At 35.2% G+C, this 21,719-nt stretch overlaps 1 protein-coding gene and 1 pseudogene across 1 annotated transcript; one reads left to right on the forward strand and one right to left on the reverse strand.

Moving 5' to 3' along the window:
• Positions 1-402: 402 nt before the first annotated feature.
• On the forward strand, positions 403-18,887 carry LOC123480259 (calcium-activated chloride channel regulator 1-like). Its single transcript, XM_053919989.1, has 14 exons — positions 403-592; positions 1,637-1,777; positions 1,976-2,123; positions 2,482-2,590; positions 4,130-4,307; positions 7,828-8,055; positions 8,880-9,104; positions 11,294-11,471; positions 12,618-12,721; positions 13,094-13,318; positions 13,597-13,867; positions 14,427-14,594; positions 15,200-15,439; positions 18,309-18,887. Exons 1-14 carry the CDS (start codon positions 419-421, stop codon positions 18,647-18,649), a joined length of 2,730 nt encoding a protein of 909 aa, XP_053775964.1. The 5' UTR covers positions 403-418; the 3' UTR covers positions 18,650-18,887.
• A 1,101-nt stretch (positions 18,888-19,988) lies between these two features.
• LOC112323175 (glyceraldehyde-3-phosphate dehydrogenase-like) lies at positions 19,989-21,015 on the reverse strand (annotated as a pseudogene).
• Positions 21,016-21,719: the final 704 nt, after the last annotated feature.

Genomic DNA, 21,719 nt, shown 5'->3' on the forward strand with positions numbered 1-21,719 from the left:
TGTAAAGCCTTCACCCTTTTCCCCCATTATCCCCTCCCCTCTCCCCTCTGATCATCTGCTCTTTCTCCGTGCTTTTCATTTCAATTCTTCATTCTTCCCTAGAGGGCTTTTCCGTAAACAGATTGAGGAGGAAGAGGAAGTTGAGGGGCCATTGCAATGAGGGCAATGTCTACACAGTAAAAATAGCTGCTCCATTCAATGAGTACTTGACACCTAAATTGTTTTAGAAACTGTAACAGATGCGTTCATCATAATCCCCATGGTGATTTAACAACTAAATCTTCAGAATGAGTCAGATAAGGAAGTTCATCTAAATATTTTAGTAATGTATTATATTTATGCAAATATTTCAATCTAGAGTCAAATTCCCAAGTTAAGCAGATACATAAATACTCTCCTTACATTTCCAACAGGTTTAATGTACCACGCAGAAATGGTGCACAGTCTGACTGTTACTCTGTTCCTAGCTTTACATCTCTTGCCTGTAGTGAAAAGTTCAAAGGTAAATTTGAATAATAATGGATATGATGGCATTGTCATTGCAATTAACCCCAGTGTACCAGAAGATGAAAAACTCATTCAAAATATAAAGGTAAGAAAGACAATTTTATTATCTACTTATTTTTATTTCAATATGTATTTTCAGCTCATGTTGATTGTCTAGTCACATATACACGCTCACAGTTACAACTTTCCAAAGTTGCTTTGACTGTTCATAATTGACAGAGTACGTTTCTAAACTGTCAAGATTAATAGTTGCTTAGTTTAAGTATGATTTATTATACATTAACAGTATTAGTCATTCCCCTAATGAATTACTTAAAGGCCAAATTACTAATAGTTTTTTCAACTTGCAAAACTAACAGAAAGACCTTAGAGCTAGTGGACAATATTTTCAAATTTTATCTTTATAGAGTTACTTTCATAATGTTTAAATAACTAACATTTAAGTCCTAGAGGTTCAATATCTTATACATTTTTCAGTTGTTAATTGAAAAAATTGCTAGATTTATTTTGTTATCTTCTCATAGGGAGTGTGTTCATAAAAGGCAAAGTTTTACCAGCAGTAATGGAAACAAAAATACATACATCTCATTGGTTTCAAGTTCCAGTTTTGCCATTTATTGCAGAGCTCAACAAATCATTTCTCTCATTTATACAAGGGTATAATCTCTGTTCTTGACCATCTCATGGAGATATTGGAGGTTCAAGGAAGATAGTACATATTAAAGTGCTACATAGAAATAACAGAAATAAAATGAGGAGGACAAAAACTATGAAACTTTAAGCTCCCAACCCAATTATATGCACCTTCAGTGGATTGATAAGCAATTTACCAACAGGCTCCCAGTCTTAACTACCTTTATATCTCACCCAGCACCCTCACTGCCATCTCAGAACCATAATGCTGAATGCAGGTTTACCATATAAGCTAAAAAAAAAATAGAGTTGCTTTTTGAGTATATGAAAATGAGGAGTTCAAGGACTAAAGAGATATAGTAAAATTCAACATATTTTGCAATTAAGCTTTGCCAAAATAGTTGGGGAAAGCAAACTTGGTTTTGCTGCTTCTTGTATGTATACTCACTTTTATGATGACAAAATTGTTACCACAAGGTATTTTAAATTTCGTCAGGAAATGCTCACCGAAGCTTCTACTTACCTATTTAAAGCAACCAAACGAAGATTTTATTTCAGGAGTGTAAGCATTTTAATTCCAATGACCTGGAAGTCAAAGTCTGAGTACTTAATGCCAAAACAAGAATCATATGACCAGGTAGGATATTTTTCGAGTCCCTAAACTGTTTCTTCCTTCTTCTGTGCTTTTTAAAAATTCATACTCATAATACTTAAGCAATTACTAATCCTACTTTAATAATTAAATTAGTAATATTCCTTGCCTTAATTTAAATAAAAAATTCCTTTTTATATTGCTCTTCAGATCTGTTCTTGACTTGTTTATTCTGACTTTTAGGCAGATGTCATAGTTGCTAACCCTTACCTAAAATATGGAGATGATCCCTACACACTTCAATATGGACAATGTGGAGAAAAAGGACAATACATACATTTTACTCCAAACTTTCTTTTGACTAATAATTTGCCTATGTATGGATCCCGAGGTAAGGATTTCTATTTTATACTTCTATGTTTAGTTACTCTGGAAAAAAATATTACACTGTGATTAAAGGTATTGTAAAAGATTTTTTAAAGAGAAAAATAGGTACTAATTAATACCTTTGTCTGGAAATATACTATTCATGTTCAACTTAATTATATTTATTCTTCAATGAGTGTATAATATTAGTCATTTACTGATACTAGCTCATTTCAACATATTTGGCTTAATGAAAGTTGTCAATTTCTAGAGTTCCTTGACTCAGTTACATCAGGGATATGGAGCAGGGAGACTTAAAACATAAGAAAACTGAATTATAACACTGTAAATATAAATTTATAAGTGGCAACATTCTCTCATAGGCAGAGTATTTGTCCATGAGTGGGCCCATCTCCGATGGGGAGTATTTGACGAGTACAATGTGGACCAGCCATTCTATATTTCCAGCCGCAACGCTATTGAAGCAACAAGGTATTGTTGTACTGAACAAATCTGTCTTTAAAGTTTTTCACCCATGACTTTTCACTTTTTTATACGAGGCAAAGAAAGTCTGTCTCAGTGGCTGAATGCTCAGTTAGTTGCGATATCCAACCTACTCCACTATGTATAGGTCCAGCTACTGGGGATTCAACCTTGGAATCAAGAGCAATCAGAAATTGGGAATCCTTGAAATACAAATAAATGTATTAAAGTGGACTAATGTTATGAAATTTAACATTAGCACAGAATGGAAGTAAATTCTGCAGATAAACAGGAGCTCTTGGGAATCTTTTATGGATACCTAAGTCCCCATTCGCTGCCAGGTACTTGACAATTATCTTACCATAAAGACTGAACGGTTGAATGCACAAGCATTGCCATACAGGGGTTATCTTCATTTACTCTTCAGTCTGGCTCAGTGGTTTTCAAATTGTAAATTGAAATATGCTGTAAATGCAAGACCACACATGATTTTATATGTATGCTATACATGCATATATACACACATCTCTATAGCAATATAGATATAGCATATATACACACACATCTATATAACAATATAGATGTGTGTGTATATATGTTTGTATGTGTGTACCATTCATAGAAATTTAAGAAGGCTTTTGATGCAGACCCTGGCCAACAGGGTCCATGTGTTATGGTTGCAATGGACAAGTTACACAGACTCCTGTGGAGAAAAGGGACTGTATGACCCCTCTCTAAGTGAGAGAGAGGGCCACCACCCCTGCCTGGACAGGCTTTTATTGTTTTTCTAGGTACATTACATCAACGATGGTCCTCACTTACTATGCACAGGTTCACTTTGGGTGGTTACCTTTTACAGAAAACAAAGGAGAAGATGTTGCTAATTACCTCAAAGAAGAAGGATATTTGCAAATGTAAAGGGAAAAGTGGTTGAACTGGCTACACTCCATACTTGGGATGTTTAGCTCAGATTTTAGGAAGTTACTTTAAAGATATGCAGTAAGCACTTGCTGCCCAATCCAGGGTGGGGAGTTTTAGCAAAAGCAGGCCTCATAGTGTCCTAGGTACAATGCAGGCCTGATTCCCCACAGGAGACCCTATCCATGGGCGTGGGTCCTGTGTGCAGGACCTCGATCCCCACTGGCTTTTCCAAGTGGGGGCTGGGTTACATTTCCCACTGCCACGCAGAATGGTCCCCTATAGTTTTAATCATGATGTTGACTCTCCCCTCCCTATGAGGAAGCAACTCCTCTGTATCTCTTACTACATTTAATCTTCACAAAATCCCTCTGAGTTTCTCTTAACATACAGGAATAAGAGAGTTATTGGTCACATTAGTGAGCAATGAGTGCTAATAAATATGAACTGACATCATTGTTCTTTTTGAAACTGGTGATAAATAAGGGTACGACATTGAACCTACTCTCTCAAATGTTTGGTACATGACCAATAGCAATTATCATTGAGGGAAAGATTTTAGGTTGGTGGTCTTTACTCATTATTTCTCTGGCCTTCATTTATAAATGTAATCTAATTTTTTCATCATAGATGTTCAACTCAGATTACGGGGATTAATGTGGTTCAGAAATGCCAGAGAAGGAGCTGTATAACAAGGCCATGCAGACGTGACTCACAGACAGGGCTGTATGAAGCAGAATGTACATTCATCCCAGAAAAATCCCAGACGGCAAGGGAATCCATAATGTTTATGCAAAGTCTCAATTCTGTAAGTGCATTCTTTTACAAGTCTCACAAAGGAACTCTTTGGGAAAAATTGATTAGGGAGCTGGATTTTCTACTATGAAACTGTACACCAGAAGAAAAGAGGGAAATTACTCAATTAACAGCCATTTTCTCCAGCCTGTGTCAGGGAGCATCTGAGAAATATTCCATCCTTTCTTGTTGACCTGTTTCTTTTCTGCAGATGTAGAATTGTGCCCTTCTCATTGGCGTCACATAATTTCTTATAACATTCCTTTCTTCATTTGACTCTGTAGACTTGTGTCTAAAACTACCACCTTACTTTTAATCCTCTCTTCTAAGTGTTAGTCACAATACTTCTGCAAAGTAATTCATTCTGTAGTTTGGGAAAGTCCTCACACTATAGCACACCAACCTATTGCAAATGATGTTCTGAAAACATATATGGTTCTGTCTCTACAGAGCAGACTTAAAGAAAAAACTTCACAGTCACCCAGCAGACCAATTAAAAATTAACAGCATGATAATTCAAGATCCAAAGTTAATTTTGACCAGAAATATCTGGTTTCAATGTATAAAGCTCAGTGCATAAGAACAAGTGCTTTGGAGGCAGATCAATGTGATATCAAAACCCACTCTGTCATCCTCAAGCCTCAAGGTGTCACTGTGCTTGAGCTGCTAAATCTGAGATGTAGTTCTCTCGTCTTTTCAACGGCAGTCATCAGACTCACTTCACAGCATCATTGTAGTTAGGTTTATGAGAGGTAATATAAGTAAAGTATTATCACAGTGCTTAGCACACTGAGTAAAAAGTAAAATTTTAATTTTAAAAATCTATAAAATATTTGGAAAATCGTCAGTTGTTTCTTTCGCTGAATAATAAATCCAATCTAAATTAATGCAAACATTATAGGTACCTAATAAATGTTTCTAAACAGTAAAAATATTTTAAAACATGGAACAGATGAAAGCTATCAAAAACAAGTGAAAATAACGTATATTATTTCTATATCGTAAGACTAACTTCTTTAAAAGAAGCAAATTTTCATATACCAAATCACTAGCAACAACTACTTCCATAAATGGACATTTTTAAAGGTCTATTATTGCCAATAAAATTTTAAATTATTTTGAAGTATAGGGCATTAATGATGAAGGACTTGAGTACAATATAAACATTTTTTTTCCTAAAAGTTTTAATGAAGCGAATTTGATATTAAAGTTGAAATTATTTTGCAGCCTCATAAAGCTCCCCCTCCTGGAAATATTTGAAACATGGTTAAGAAAATTCACTTTAACCTGCTGAATCTGGATCAGCAAAGACCAGCCAAAGAATTCAGCATCCAGAGAGACATCAGATCATGTTACACAAGAGGACAATTGGAATATGGACAGTTTGTGCTAAACCACAAATCCCAAAAGCACTTGACTGTTAGGAAATAACTTGTGCTGCTTACCTGCGAGATACACAGTAATGAAGAAGATCATGTAGCTGAAATAGAAAGGGCAACTAATTACATAAGATATGGCACAGAGATAAATACTGCAGTTTAACCATGCATCTTGTCCAGAATAACACCAACTTCTACTTATCTAATCTAACATGGACGAAATATATTGCATATCATCTATACCTAGAGTATAAGATTTGACCCAGGAGGGATATGATCTGAAATATTGAGTCTTCAATTTTAAGATTCCATTCCCTTAAACTTTATTATCCTCACTTTGTGCCCAGCACTGTGTTAGGAGCTGGAAATACAGAAATAACTAAAGAGATCTGTTCATGAGGAATTTAGGTGAGAGAGGAAGAGATACCAGAAAAGTGTACATGAATCTAAAATAGAAAGAGATACAAACCAAGTGCTATGAGAGTATAGCAAACACCTCCAACTGAAGATGAGAAAATGGTTTCTAAAGATAAGAGGTTTGAGCTGGGATTTGAAAAAAAAAAGTATATGAATTTGCCAAAGCCGAAAGGGAAAAGGTATTCTAGGCAAAGAAACAGGTTTTCAAAAGCAAAGAATGGAAAAATACAGGAACGCCATGCATTACTATACAAGTTGAGTACTGCCCAGACTATTTACTCCATGATCACTAAGATTTTAATATTTATTAACACAGTTTTCAGGTAGATAGCAGTAAAAGAATGAGGGGTACTTTTTTTCTAATTTGCACAAACTTTCCTTCCCTTTTGTCCATTTGGGTTAGCAGAAACCCTTATGAAAGTTTTTCCCATACTCTAAGGAAAGGAAAAAGTTGAGTGTGATACAGCAAAGAATACAAGGTGAGCAAGAAGCAGAAAATGAGTGGAGACTAATCAACCAGAGGGGATGGAGGATGGGGACAACGAGGCTGGGGGTGGGGTGAGCAGGGAAAGGGAAGGTGCAAGCAAAGGAACACAAATAGAGGATTCGTGGGCAGGAATAAGGAGGGAGGATTAACTGTGGGAGTGGGGGGATGGGGTAGGGGTGAGCAATGGGGAAAAAGGCAGGACAACTGTAACTGAACAGCAACAACAAAAAAAGGCAACAAATGAAATTGAAACAAGAAACTGGGATGAAAACTAAGGGGTTCAGATAATATCTTTTCAGATCCAGACTGAAAACGTAATTGGCTTAATTCTTTCAGGAAGATAATCCTACTAACTGTGAAGGATGAAGTGGAGTGAGATAATAGTGGAGGCAGGGAAACCAGCTGGAAGGCCACAGCCAAAAGCTGATAAGAGACCTGAAGACCCTGAATAAAAGCAGTGGCAGTCAGTGGCAGAGGAAAGAGACTAGACCTCATAGGTGTTCATATCAAAAAGACTTGATTGTGAATCACTGCTATGATGGAAATCCATAGTTTTTTCCCCATCCAACACATACAACCCTTTCTGGAAAATGTAAATCAGAACCATATCAGAAGGAAAACAAACTCCTAAAACTTAAAGAAAATGTATTCAAATTTAATAATGTATTTCTAAATCTGAGTTTACAGCTGAAAATTTAGTATTGGGAGGACATTTTAAAAAATGAAATGACACATAAAAGTATTTCTTAGAAGCTGAAGCTTACTACTGCACGGTGAATTCCTCCCTGAATGCTGCACAAGCTTATGGGAGCATTTGTCCAAGTTACCCTATGTTTTAAACTTGTAGGATTCTCAGATCCTATAGCAATGAGACATCATTTGACAGAATTACTGCATAAAATTCACCATTTGCAACTGAAAGAGAAGCTATTGTATTTCCTCATTTTCCCCACATTTTTATAACTTTTATAGGAGTACTATTTTATTTATGTCAGCATTTCCCAGAGTCAGTAACAATCGTGGCTGTTAGAATATCTGTTCTCAAGCTTTTCAATCTTAGTGCTTTTACCTTGCTTCCTCTCCACTAAAGTATACAAAATGGATGTCAGAATGTTAGATTGCAAAATTATTTTTAATTGTCAGGAGATAAAAATCTGTGCAGTATGTATATAACAGCCTACTGCGTATTTGGAAAGAAAGGTAATGCCTTATCAGTCATCATAATATCATCTTCTAATTGATTTTCCGAGGTGACTGAATTTTGTACAGAAGAAACACACAATACAGAAGCTCCAAACCTACAAAACAAAATGTGCGATCACAGGAGCACATGGGATGTCATCAAGGACTCTGAGGATTTTCGGAATGCATCTCCCATGAAAGGAGCAAATTCACCCGCTCGTCCTACCTTTTCTTTGCTCAGATCCAAGCAGCGAGTAGTCTGCTTGGTACTCGATAAATCTGGAAGTATGGCTTCGGTAAGACTTTTATTTGTCAGCTCTCTTAAATTAAGTATTTAAGCTAATAGAAATACAATTTCAAGTTAGACTCACTTTTACTAAGGTAATTAAAAAATATATTTATTAATGTAATCCATTTTATTATAGTAATTTATATACACAAGTGCTGAGATATATTTAAAAAGTGTTATATTAAGGTTATTGAATTATGAATAATGTTTGTTTTTTAATTTTTAGTTCTAATAAACTAGAAATAATATAATTAAATAAAAAATAAAAATTATCCATAATTCCACCATTGAGCATATGTCATTCCAGTCTTTTTCTGATCCATGTATTTCTTTTTGCTCCTCAAAAATATGATTACATTTAATATACTGTTTTATAATATGAAATTTTTACTTACTATACCTTAAACACTTTCCACGGGAAAAAAAATATTCCGTGGCGTAATTTTTAATGATTTTATCTTATGCACATACCATAATTTAGTCAAATAACTCCTCGTTATGAGATATTTTGGAAATTTTCAAATTATTACTGAAAATTATGTTGCAATGAACATTTTTGTATACATTTTTTAAATATTACCTTAGCAGAAATTCCCGAATATAAAACTGTCACATAAAAAGGTATAGATTTTTAAGGCTTTTCCAAGTAGAACATGCCTGACTTCTAAAATTTTTCTTTACTATTACTTATTTTTAGTAAAATGAAGGAATTAAATTCTAAAATACAGTAATCAATTATTATCATGATCTCTGGCCCATAAACAACTTTTTTCACCAATATGACAAGATTTGAGGAGACTCAGCAATTGTTCAAACATCTTTTTCTTTCAGGAAGACCGTCTCTTACGAATGAATCAAGCAGCAGAACTATACTTGATTCAGATCATTGAAATGGGATCATCGGTTGGGATGGTCACATTTGATAGTTTGGCTACAATCCAAAATAATCTTATAAAAATAGCCGATGATAATGCTTACCAAAATATTACTGCAAATTTGCCTCAAGTAGCTGGTGGTGGAACTTCAATTTGCAAGGGACTCAAAGCAGGATTCCAGGTAAAATTTTAACAATGTTTTCCTAAATATCATTTATCATGTAACATCGCTTTTAATCTTGTCCAATCACCTTTGAACAAGGGTCAGCAGCTCACAGGTTTTTCATTTAAATTTTTTTTTTAAAAAAAAGACTCTCCTACATCTGTTGTTTAAAGCTGGAGCCTCTCTGTGTTGCACTGGGAGTGGTTGAGTAAGGGAAGAAAAATCCAGCATCTACATAATCATCATGATTTTATTGAGGAGCTCACCATTTGTTTATCACTCCCACAGTCTGAATCTCTGTGAGTAGAAAATGCTATTGAGAGGATTAGGCAAGGAAAAAAAAGTAATATTTATGTATTATGGGATAAAGAAAACCCAGTTCATTGCGTTATATTGATAGTTAACAATCTCAAAGATGGAGGTAGTTCCTCAAGCAGTACAGTATCAAACCCAAGACACACAGTGGAAGTTTAATGAAGTAAAATTGTGAAATCAAAAACTGGGAGCTACTGAGAGCCTCTGGTCTCATTTAGCCTATATTTAAGCCTATTTTTAAGCCTATTTATTGTTATTCTTTAAGTCACAAAAATAGTAAACTGCTTTCCTTCACTGATCACTTCATTGACTCAGCTAAAACATAGAGATTGTTACTCTTATCCAGAACACTAATTAATCCCATTTCTTACCTTTCTTCATGATGTCTTTCTGTTGTAAAGCATACTAGTTCTAGCAGGCACACAAACTCTGGACCCAGGCAAACCTGGGATTCTGGGTCTATTATTTATTAGCTACATAACCTTGGGCAAGTTACTCAACACAGAAACTCTCAGCTTTCTCAACCAAGGAAATGTGGAGAATAATAGTATCTATCTCATTTAATTGTGAGAATTACAGCTGAGGAAGTAGAGATGGCAGGATTGAGCAAAAGAGGAAAAATTTTTAAAAATTATGAGAATTGTGTAAGGTAAGTGCTCAAGAAAGAATTGCTGTTATTATAATAACTATAATTCTCATTACATATATACTATGTTTATTCACTTCTAAAATATGAACGTACTGGAAATGTGTCATAATGTTTGTACATCTAAGTTCACACATGTTTTTCATCTGTTTTGATATATATCTAATATTTTGACCACAGAGTCTATTGCTGAATAGATTTTATCAAATCACATTCAAAGCTATAAATAACTCTCAATTGCTTATGTAATTAAACCATATAAATATATAAACATTTTACTTACATAATCATTATAATAATAAATAAAATTTATTGAACATACACATTATTAACTATGTTAAATGCTTTACATGCATGATCTTATCTTGCCCTTTCCATTCCTTTTTTACTTGGGTACTATTACTATGCTCACTTTGCACCTAAGGAAACTAAGTTTCGGGGTAGTTAAACATCATTCTCAAGGTCATATAGCCAGTAATTGGCAGACCTAGGATACAAAACCTGGTCTTTCTCACTCCAGAGTCCAAAATGTTAATCACTACACAGAGCTATTTATAGAACTCTATTATGTATCAGAGAGAGAAAGACTGACTAAACACTAGCTATATTCCATTCAGCAAATGGATGAGCCGGAATTTACCCTCAATTTGTTTGACTAAAGATCTTAGTGAATACTCTTGGTAGAAATCAGGAAAAAACAAAAAAAAAATACTAGAAAAATTTATGAATTTCCTTCTTTATAGCAGGTCAATGTTTTTTCCAGCAAATCAGGAGACTCTTCAGTGATCAACTAAAATGCCTAAAAGGAATATGTCACATCACTTAACCTTGCACATCTTGCACATTTGCAAATGCTGTCTAGTTGGCAGCCTTCTTATACTGCCTGGGTCATGTACCTCTGCCCCAAGAGTCTCCTGGGATAATAATAATAGCTAACATCCACTGAGTACTTACTACGAGCTAGGCATTGTTCCAAGTGTTTTATTCTTCCTCTCTTCAGTAGTTTGAGTATATTTGAAAGGAATAGAACTGTTAACACCTTATCTTTGAAAGTCTACAACCATTGTACATTACACTCATTTCCATGCCAGCTCAGCCTGGAATGACAATGAAAAAAAGTTTCTTTTTGCCTACTCAGATGCATTGGCCTAAAGACTTCTCTAAGACTAAAGAAGAAGTTTATTTTTAGTTTGAATTGACTTAGATATGATATTCTGTAATGAATAGTTTGGTTTTTCACTATCAGGCAATTATCCAAAGTAACCAGAGCACTTCTGGTTCAGAAATCATATTGCTAACAGATGGGGAAGATGATCAAATAAGCTCATGCTTTGAAGAGGTGAAGCAAAGTGGGGCAATCATCCACACCATTGCCCTGGGACCTTCTGCTGCCAAAGAACTGGAGACCCTGTCAACTATGACAGGTAAGCCTTTGGAACATAGTTTGAATAGAAAATACACTACATTTCAGTCTCTTCCATTCCAAGGGCTCTTTCTCCTTAAACTATAAAATGGATCAAATTTTTCCTATCCCACAATTTAACCTTTGTTACTTCCTTGTCCTTGTTTTTCAAATTAATATCTTTCCTTTTCAACCCCTCATTTCTCTCCATTTCTACCTATATTGACTTCTAATATTAGTCAACCTTTGTTACCTTGCTTCACTTCACACCACTTTCCACCATTACATCCAAATTGAAACTTCTTTCCAAATGGTTCCTGATGACTTACTCAACTGCAGTTCCCAAATTCTTTCTCAGCATCTGTCCTGCTCCGTCCTACAGTAAAGAGTCAGATAGCCCTATTTCATAGAGGAAGAAATGGAAACCTAGAGAGTACAAGGTTATGGTTGGAGTCCTGATTACCAATTCTTGCCCTCTGCAACCCATTCTTTTCCATCTCCTCACACCTGAGTAATCTCCCTCTGCATTAACTCCTGTGGTATTTATTTTCTGTACTTAGTTATTGCTTGATTTTAATTTGTCATTCTCTAATTGTTTTGGTATGTCTTAGACACGACTAAAATATAAGCTGCTGATTCAAAATATTGTCATAAATTTCACCCTTACAATATTTTTCAATGATTAGATCAGCTTCACCAATGTGGCAGGCACTTGCATTAATGATTGATGTAAAAACAATATTTTTTCCAGCAAAAAAGAGAAAGAACTCATGGACACGGACAACGGTGTGATGACTGCAGGAGGGAAGAGGGTGGTGGAGGTGGAAGAGGGTATAAGGGGGAGAAATGGAGTGAAAAAAAGTAGGATAAAAAATAAACTATTGAAATAAATAAATAAATAGAATTTGGCCCATTCCTTAAATTTTCTTCATTCTAACTTATTTTAAGCAAGGTTTTATTTCTTATAGGATTATATCTTGGTCACTGATGTGCTAAAAGTTCCTAAGGTTCTGGGAAATTCATTTTTTATGTTTAAAATTAAATTTTAAAATATATTTTAAGGTATATTAAAAATATATATTTAAAGTATATTTTAAAGTATACTTTAATCAGAATATGATTTGCCATTTTCAATTAACATACAAAATTAAATAAAATTTCATTTTAGGAGGACTTCAGTTTTTTGCCCATGAAAAGGACATAAATGGCCTCATTGATGTTTTCAGTAGAATTTCATCAAGAACTGGCAGTATCGCTTATCAGGCTATTCAGGTCAGCATCTCAGAAATATTTTGTGCCTTTTCACTTTGTAGTGAATGTCTATCATACTACAAAGTAACTTCTTTCTCTAATAAATAACACTTTTGCCTGAAAACATTTCAGGTATGAAGAAGGAACACATCCTTAATGAATTTGCTGTTATGCATATTCAGCCACTTTTCTTAGAGCCACTTTTTCTTTTGATTCTTCTATTCTTTATAATTATAAACGCCTTTTATTTGCAAACTTTTCTAAAATAATTCTTAGGTATTTTAATTGAAACCTTAAAAATAAATTTAGAATTCCTCTGAACTGACCAAACTTTGAAATTCTAGTAACTATAATAACAAATCAGTTTTATGTGTTTTTTGTTTTATGTAACAGTTGGAAAGCAAAGCCTTGACTGTTACAGGAAGGGAATGGCTAAATGGCACAGTGCCTGTGGATAGTACAATTGGAAATGACACTTTCTTTGTTGTCACTTGGACAATAAAAAAGCCAGAAATTCTTCTCCGAGATCCAAAAGGAAAGAAATATAAAACCTCAGATTTCAAAGAAGATAAACTAAATATTCAATCTGCCCGTCTTCAAATACCAGGTATTGCAGAGGTAAGAATATTCTTTCAGTTTTTTCATGATTTATCAATCATTTTTGAGAAAAAATACAGATAACATTTTATACATTGTCAATATTAAAACAGCAACAGATCATCCGCCATAAAAATGAAGCCAATAAAATAATTAGGGATTCATATCCATATTATTTACTACCTTATAAAATCATGTATTAAAATGGTTGCTATTACTCTGTTAAATTTCTAAATAATTTTACATTCCAAATGGAGTAGGAAAATATTACAAAATCTCTCAAACAGATTTTTTTTCAGACAGGTACTTGGACGTACAGCCTTCTAAACAATCATGTGAACTCTCAACCACTAACGGTGACCGTGACGACTCGAGCAAGAAGCCCCGCCACACTCCCAGTAACGGCAACTGCTCACATGAGTCGAGCAACAGCGCAGTACCCCAGCGCAATGATTGTTTATGCGCGAGTCAGTCAAGGGTTTCTGCCTGTTCTGGGAGCCAACGTAACAGCCACTATAGAATCTGAAGGTGGACATCAAGTAATTTTGGAACTCTGGGACAATGGTGCAGGTAATAAGAATCTGCATCAACTTCCACTGAGCTTAAAATTCTACTTGAGTCGTATCACTTAGAAGTCAATGTTTCCTGTGTATGCTAATGAATTGTCTGTTCGAGTGAACTAAATTTAATTTTAAAGATTTTAAGATGTTTTACTCAGTTACCATGACTAGACATAGACATGAGCACATTTATCTTCTTTAAATTTTATGAATAAGTTTACTTTTCCAGTGGAATTTAATAGTAGAATTTTTCTCTATTTTCATTAGTGTCATTATTTTGCATATCCTTTCTCTAGTTTAGTTACATTTTCCTTATTTTGTTAAGATTTCTTTATGAAATAGTAATAGCTAATACTAATGGAATACTTAATATGAATTGTGCTTTTCCAAAGGGTCAGCAAGTGGCCACACCAGGCTCTGAACCGAAGCAGAGTGATTCCAGGGTTCATGTACTTAAAACACTGTTCTGTACTCTCTCCTAAACTGGTTGTTACCACTAATATTCGTGAGCAGTTGGGATTGCCATTTTCACTCTTTTGAATGGCTAATTATTGCATTTCAATATCAAGGTGCTGATACTATCAAAAATGACGGCATCTACTCAAGATATTTTACAGAATACCGTGAAAATGGTAGATACAGTTTAAAAGTACGTGCCCAGGCAAGAAAAAACACGGCTAGGATAAGTTTAAGGCAACAGAACCAAGCTCTGTATATACCAGGCTACATAGAAAATGGTAAGTGACTTTAAAATAGAAATGTATCCTTTGTTTAAGTAAATTATATGTGTCAACTATTGAAAATATAATGTACTATGGAAAACCTAAGTAATAGTTATAAGATCATCATGTTTCACAACTATGTTTGTGTAATAGACCTAGCATTGGGATATGCTTCCAGCATGTTCTGTTTATATCCCCCTCAGTTCATTTCATTTACTTTGAAAAAAATTTACTGAGCACCTCCTATGTGGGAAGCATTGTGCTAGATGCTAGAGCTACAGAGGTAGTAAATAAGACACCATCCTTGTCCTCAAAGAATTTACCATAAAGTACTAAAGATAGGTTAAAAGACAGTTCTCATTGCATAATGTCTCTCACCAACTTTAACCTGACACAGTAAAACAAGCTTTTTCTCACTGAAAGCTATTGCTTTTTCAATGTCTGCTATCAATCCATATTAATCCTCCACAACTCCAAGGGAGATTACAAGATAAAAATACACATGGCACTATGACAATTCTATGGCAATCTTATACATTGTCAATATTAAAACAGCGACAGGTCATATGGCACTATGACACAGAATATGGCAGTATGTCACAGAATTCCTGTTTTGTTAGGTCAAATTACATGGAACCCCCCCAGACCTGAAGTCAAAGAGGACACAGCAGAAGCTGAAGTAGAAGGCTTCAGCAGACAAACCTCGGGAGAGTCATTTACTGTAACAGGAGTGCCTCCTGCTGGTGATCACGCTCAGGTGTTCCCACCCAGTAAAATTACAGACCTCAAGGCTAACTTTGAAGAAGATCATATTCAACTCTCATGGACTGCCCCTGGCAATGTCCTTGATAAAGGAAGAGGTAAGTTTGATATTACATTTTAAAAATACTAAAAGAAATTCCATTGGCTTTCATTACCTAAGCATTTTCTAATGGCCTATTTATAAATAACATGTGTGGAGGGTCTACTAAGGGCCATTATTCAGCTATTTTTCAGGTGAAAACCGAAGCTCTAAGAGAGTATTAATTGTTCCAAATTTTTTCTATATTTAATAACTTACAAGTCTAACCCACTCTTGTCAGATGCTTTTGGGCCCAACTGCTTCTCACTATATGAACCGTCCTAGAAATTACTTTGAGAAGATTGTTAATAGCTTTCTGTTGCATTCTTTTTTCCCTAACAAGGAAATTTTTTTTTCTAAGTATTTCTGCACTTGTACAATTTCATTCATTCATTGACTCTGAATTTTCAAACATACTAGGTGGCTAGGAAACAATGCCTACTTTCAGCATTTGGTTGAGTGCAGAAGACAATTTATGCAAGTAAACAAATGATTTTACAGAATGTGATGAGATATGTTATTATAAGCACAGAATGGTATGGCAGCACATTGGAAGGCCACAAATTCCTGGTTGTCAGTTAGAACCACAGGGTATATCTTAAAAGGCTTCCCAAGGAGGTCTATCTCTGACCTAAGACTTGAAGAATGAGAGAAGTCAGCCAAGTTAATTGAAGGTTTTCCATGAGGAGAGAGGATCACAGGCAGAAAACAAAAACAACAAAAACACCTCAACTAGTTTGAGAGATTTGGCCATGAAGTTTGAATAAAGTTCAATGCCAAAATATCTCATTCATTCAAGGTTTCTTACAATAAATTGCTCTCATTCCAGAAGTTTAAATCACTTTTTATCTTTGCTTTAAATTTAACTGAGTTTCATTGGTATGTACTGAATGCCTACCACATTGAACTATTGTACTAGACCAGTAGGTTCTCATGAGATAAAGCCGCTCTTGCAATTTTCCCTTAAAGATGGAAAAATGAAAACTACTATATGCATCATCAATATACACAATATCTCAGGGGTTGTCAGTGCTGGAAAGCCACACATTCAGTACTCCTTGTCCTGGGTTACAATAAAGCCCTCATTGTATATTCTCAATAGAAAAGATGCTTTTTAATCTTACATTCCCCACATAGCATTCTTCAAAGCTGTATTTATTTCTTTTTATCATCATTATATACGGAAAAAATCATTCTAAAGCCAAAGAAAATACAGAAAAATCATGAAGAGCTTTTTCTACTGCAGTGTGGAAAACTCATCACACAGCTTCTGAAATACAATATTTTTCTATGTTGTGACCCTTAAATATAAAGCAGAATTTTAAAAAATCTAATACTTCTACTGGAAACATCTAAAATGAAATTACCTGACCAATTGTTTAGTTCTAACTACCATTCAGTCAAGACCAACTCCTCAGTTCAAGATTGGGTTCATAATAAATATCCCTCAGGCTGACTATACAGACTAAAAGAAGGAAGAATGCATTGCATATGGACACCGAGAAAGGAAGAATTTCACTGTGTTGAACCACAAATGCCTAAACTAGGTGAAATCTAATCTTCATTCCTCTGTAACAAATTAGAAGAGGTTGCAGAGGCTGTCAAATACCGCCCTCTAGTATTGAAAAAGTAGGTAGTAACGGTATTCAAAAAAATAAATGAATGTCTATATAAATCAAATAAATTACTTACCATATTTTGCAGTGTATAATGCACACTTTTTTACTCATATTTTTGAGGCAAAAATATGGATGCACATGATACATGGGTAGTACTAATTCTGCATCTATATAAACATTTAATTCTGTTTTTGAAAATTTTTATAAATTTATTTGCACTAAACTGACAATTGCCAGGAAGCAAAAGCTCAACAGATGAGAAAATTCTCCAGAGGATGGCAGTTTTACAGCTCATTTCATACATGAGAATCAAAGGAGGATATGTAAGGGGGAGTACATGAAATTCATTGGTAGAAGATTAGGGAGGTGGGAGAAAGCAAAGTGAGGAGATCTCTGTGACTGGATAAAGAATGAAACGGAGAGACACTTTTACGCTGGTGGGTACCGGGTAGTTAATAATGAGCACTTACAGCACACAGAGTTGGTATGCAGGGGACAGATTACAGTGTGCGGTTCTGGTGTGGTGGGTGTACCCTGAGGGGTCTGGAAAAGGAAAGTACCCTGACACTCCAAAAGTATGTTGTTTTAGATGTCATATATAATTCTCACCACTAGACTAGTAGGCATTCAGTAAATACGTGTTGAATTAATATACTGACTGAATATTTTATAGATAAGAAAATTGAAGGTAAAAAATGGTTAAATAAGTTTTTCTTAGTTACACAGCTAGACAGTAGTAGAATTAAGGTATCAATCAAAGTCTGCCTAACTCCCAAGCACTTAAAATTAGTATACATTCCAGACTCCCTGCCTCCTTTTGCTCTTTATCCTCATCCTTGTCTTCCTGTCTAGTTATCTGCTCTCTTTTTTTCCCCTCCTTTTACTCCATCTCTCAGCTTACTGAGAAATAATACGGATGTGGGGTACTAAATGTCTTTACCATACTTAACATTATTGTGTCCTTTGTTCTAACTTAAAAGAGGATTCAGCCATTCATATTTCTATTCTAAAAAGAAATCTAGATTCTGTTTTTAGTTACATAGTTTTATATAATTTTGAATAAAATTCCTTGTAATTACATAACTAGATAAAAGTTCACGTATTTGTCCTCAAAATAAAGAAGATGGAATAACCAGATAATATTGAGATTTCCATAAGCAAAACCTAGTATACTATACCTTTCTGATAGGGCCCTAAACATAAGGCAGTGTGGTGGCAATATGGCATCTAGTGATTTTAATATACATGAAATGTCTATTTGTTTTCCAGCCAACCGCTACATTATAAAAATAAGCAAGCATCTCCAGAAGCTCCAAGAACATTTTGACAATGCTACATTAGTGAATACTTCTAGTCTGATACCTAAGGAGGCTGGCTCAACAGAAAATTTTGAATTTAAACCAGAACCTTTTAAAGTAGAAAATGGCACCAAGCTCTATATTGCAATTCAAGCCATCAATGAAGCCAATCTCACCTCAAAAATTTCTAATATTGCACAAGCAACCAATCTTATTCCTCCACAGGAGCCCAGTGTCCCTGACCTGGGACCCAAGATTTCTGCAATCAGTTCAGCAATTTTGGGATTCGTTGTGATTTTATCTATATTTTAAATTAGAAATTATATTAAAACTAAAATTTAATGTTATATATGTTTGGTAAACATTTATTTAGAATTTAATTTGCTATCTTGTCTATTATAAAACTCTTTGTGAGATGAAACTGAATGTACATAGGTAAATTTCCTATTACTTGACTCTATTAATACTAATGAGTTGCTAAATGCGTACCAAAATGAGTATGCTATTTCTTATCTTCGAAAAATAAATCTCTTAACTCAATATAAAAGAAGAGGCATATTGTATTTTTAAGAAACATTTTAGAGTATGCTACAAACCCATTTGGTATATGAACAAAACCAATTTATCTGACCTATTTGAAAAATATTTATGTATCCACAATAGAAATAATTTTATGGTAGAATTATTTAGGTCTTATTCTTGGTTCTGAATGAATAATTTATACTTACATAGTCAAAAAAGACTATAAAGATAACTTTTAAAGATAAATAGTCTAAAGAAGTAAGGGTAAAATGTGCTTTTTATCATTAATTAAAAGTGGTATACCAAAGTTTTGACTCTAGGCATGAAATGACTATTACATAGCAAGAATGCTTTTTTGTATAAATTGTGTAACATCACAAGAAGTCCTGTTTACATTCTGAGATCATTATTAGGTCCTCAGAGTATCACCAAGATGCACCATCAGGGCAGGAATTTTTTTCACAGCTGCATCCTCAGCATCTAGAATAGTACTCTATGAGTTGCAGCTATTCAATAAATATTTATTAAATAAAGTAGTGAATATTTTAATACCATCAAAGAAATCAAAATGCCCACAAAACATGATGTGCACATAGTATTATGAGGACTTGATATAAAGAAAACTAACTACTTAATATCAGTGATCTAAATCAACTCAGCATTTCAGGAAATTAATTATATCATGTTAACAGAATTTGTAAACTATCTAATAAAATGTAAACTAAGCTATTAATATAGTAATAGTGTGATTTTTTTCTGAGAGAAACCAAGACTAAGGAACAGAGAATGACAGTTATATTAGAGGAAAATCCTTTGTTTATAAGCAGAAAGATTTCAAAAACTCTTTGAATGTCTGAAAGGAGGAACCTATATATCTGGAAAAATCAGAAACAAAATCATACAACATTAGCAAATCTAATCCAGAATATATAAAAATATACTACTTTTTTTTTTGGCTGGGTGCAGTGAACTTTATTGATAGTGCATGACAAGGCAGGGCTCCCTAAGCCCCTCCCCTCTTCAGGAAATCTAGGATGGAAACTGGAGGTTAGGAGATTCTCAGTGTGTTGGAGGATCGGTTTGGGGTAAGGACTCCCCAGCAGCTGAGGGTCTCTCTTCCCATTGTGGTCCATGGGGCTCTTACTCCTTGGAGGCCATGTGGACCACAAGGTCCACCACCCTGTTGCTGTAGCCAAATTCATTGTCATACCAGGCAATGAGCTTGACAAAGTGGTCATTAAGGGCAATGCCAGCTCCAGCATTGAAGGTGGAGAGTGGGAGTCACTGTTAAAGTCGCAGGAGACAACCTGGTCCTCGGTATAGCCCAGGATGTCCTTGAGGGGGCCCTCTGATGCCTGCTTCACTACCTTCTTGATGTCATCGTATTTGGCAGCTTTCTCCAGGCAGCAGGTCAGATCCACAACTGACACGTTGGGGTGGGGACACGAAAGGCCATGCCAGTGAGCTTCCCGTTCAGCTCAGGGATGACCTTGCCCACAGCCTTGGCAGCACCAGTGGAAGCAGGGATGATGTTCTGGACAGCCCCTCGGCCGTCACACCACAGCTTGCCAGAGGGCCCATCCACGGTCTTCTGGGTGGCAGTGATGGTGTGGACTGTGGTCATGAGTCCCTCCATGATGCCAAAGTTGTCATGGATGACCTTGGCCAGGGGGGCCAAGCAGTTGGTGGTGCAGGAGACATTGCTGACAATCTTCATGGAGTTGTCATACTTGTCATGGTTCATACCCATCACAAACATGGGGCATCTGCAGAAGGGACAGAGATGATGACCCTGTTGGCTCCACCCTTCAAGTGAGCCCCAGTCTTCTGCATGGTGGTGAAGACACCAGTGGACTCCACAACATATTAAGCACCAGCATCACTCCATTTGATGCTGGCGGGATCTCGCTCCTGGAAGATGGAGATGGACTTTCCATTGATGACAAGCTTCCCATTCTCAGCCTTAACCGTGCCTTTGAACTTGCCGTGAGTAGAATCATACTGGAACATGTAGACCATGTAGCTGAGATCAATGAAAGGGACATTGATGGCAACAACGACCACTTTGCCAGAATAAAAGGCAGCCCTGGTGACCAGGCGCCCAATATGGCCAAATCCATTCACTCCGATCTTCACCATCGTGTCTCAGGATTGAGGCTGGCACTGTGCAGGAAGACACGGCTGTCTATTGAACTGGAGGAGCAGAGAGCCAAAATATACTACTTTTTGACCAAGTTGGATTTATCCCAGAAGTCCAAAGATGGTTTAATATTAGAAAATCAGTGTAATTCACCACATTAATAGATAAAAACAAAAATTATATTACCATCCCAATACATGTGTAAAAGTATATAATAATTTAACCATCATTCTTCATTACAAATGAAACCTTTGAAAACTTTATTTACTTGATATTATTAACCTTAGTGTCCAAACATTATCATTTAAAATGAAAAAGAAGTATTAAATCTTCAAGTAGGGATGAGAAATTAGACACCAGAGAAAGAAAATTCTAAATTCCTATGAAGATAAATCACTTAAGAGTCTATAATTCATTTTTAAGCTATTACTGATTTTGAAAGTCTCAAAAGGTCTGAAGATAATTTATTCTCATCTACATGGCCACTGTACTGAGAAGTGAGTGATAGAACTTTGGCAGTCCTGAAGAAAGTAAGATTCCTATGCAATAAGCAAAAAAAGGAATAGAAGATACAATAATTACAAAGAATGAAACAAAACTGCAACTATTTGCAGGTAACATAGAAAATGCAATAGAATTAACAAATAATTAAAACTTTAAAAAAGAGTTCTGACAAAGTTACCAGATACAAGACCAATTTATAAAAATCAGTGGTGCCAG

Source organism: Desmodus rotundus, chromosome 3 (genome assembly GCF_022682495.2).
Source record: "Desmodus rotundus isolate HL8 chromosome 3, HLdesRot8A.1, whole genome shotgun sequence".
NCBI lineage: Eukaryota > Metazoa > Chordata > Mammalia > Chiroptera > Phyllostomidae > Desmodus > Desmodus rotundus.

Bases quoted from the DNA above. Each gene is read 5' to 3' on its own strand.
- LOC123480259 (XM_053919989.1), top strand. From the start codon at position 419: ATGTACCACGCAGAAATGGTGCACAGTCTGACTGTTACTCTGTTCCTA. The intron at 11,472-12,617 runs GTAAGCCTTTGG...ATTTCATTTTAG, and splicing joins GACCCTGTCAACTATGACAG to GAGGACTTCAGTTTTTTGCC. The intron at 14,595-15,199 runs GTAAGTGACTTT...CTGTTTTGTTAG, and splicing joins ACCAGGCTACATAGAAAATG to GTCAAATTACATGGAACCCC.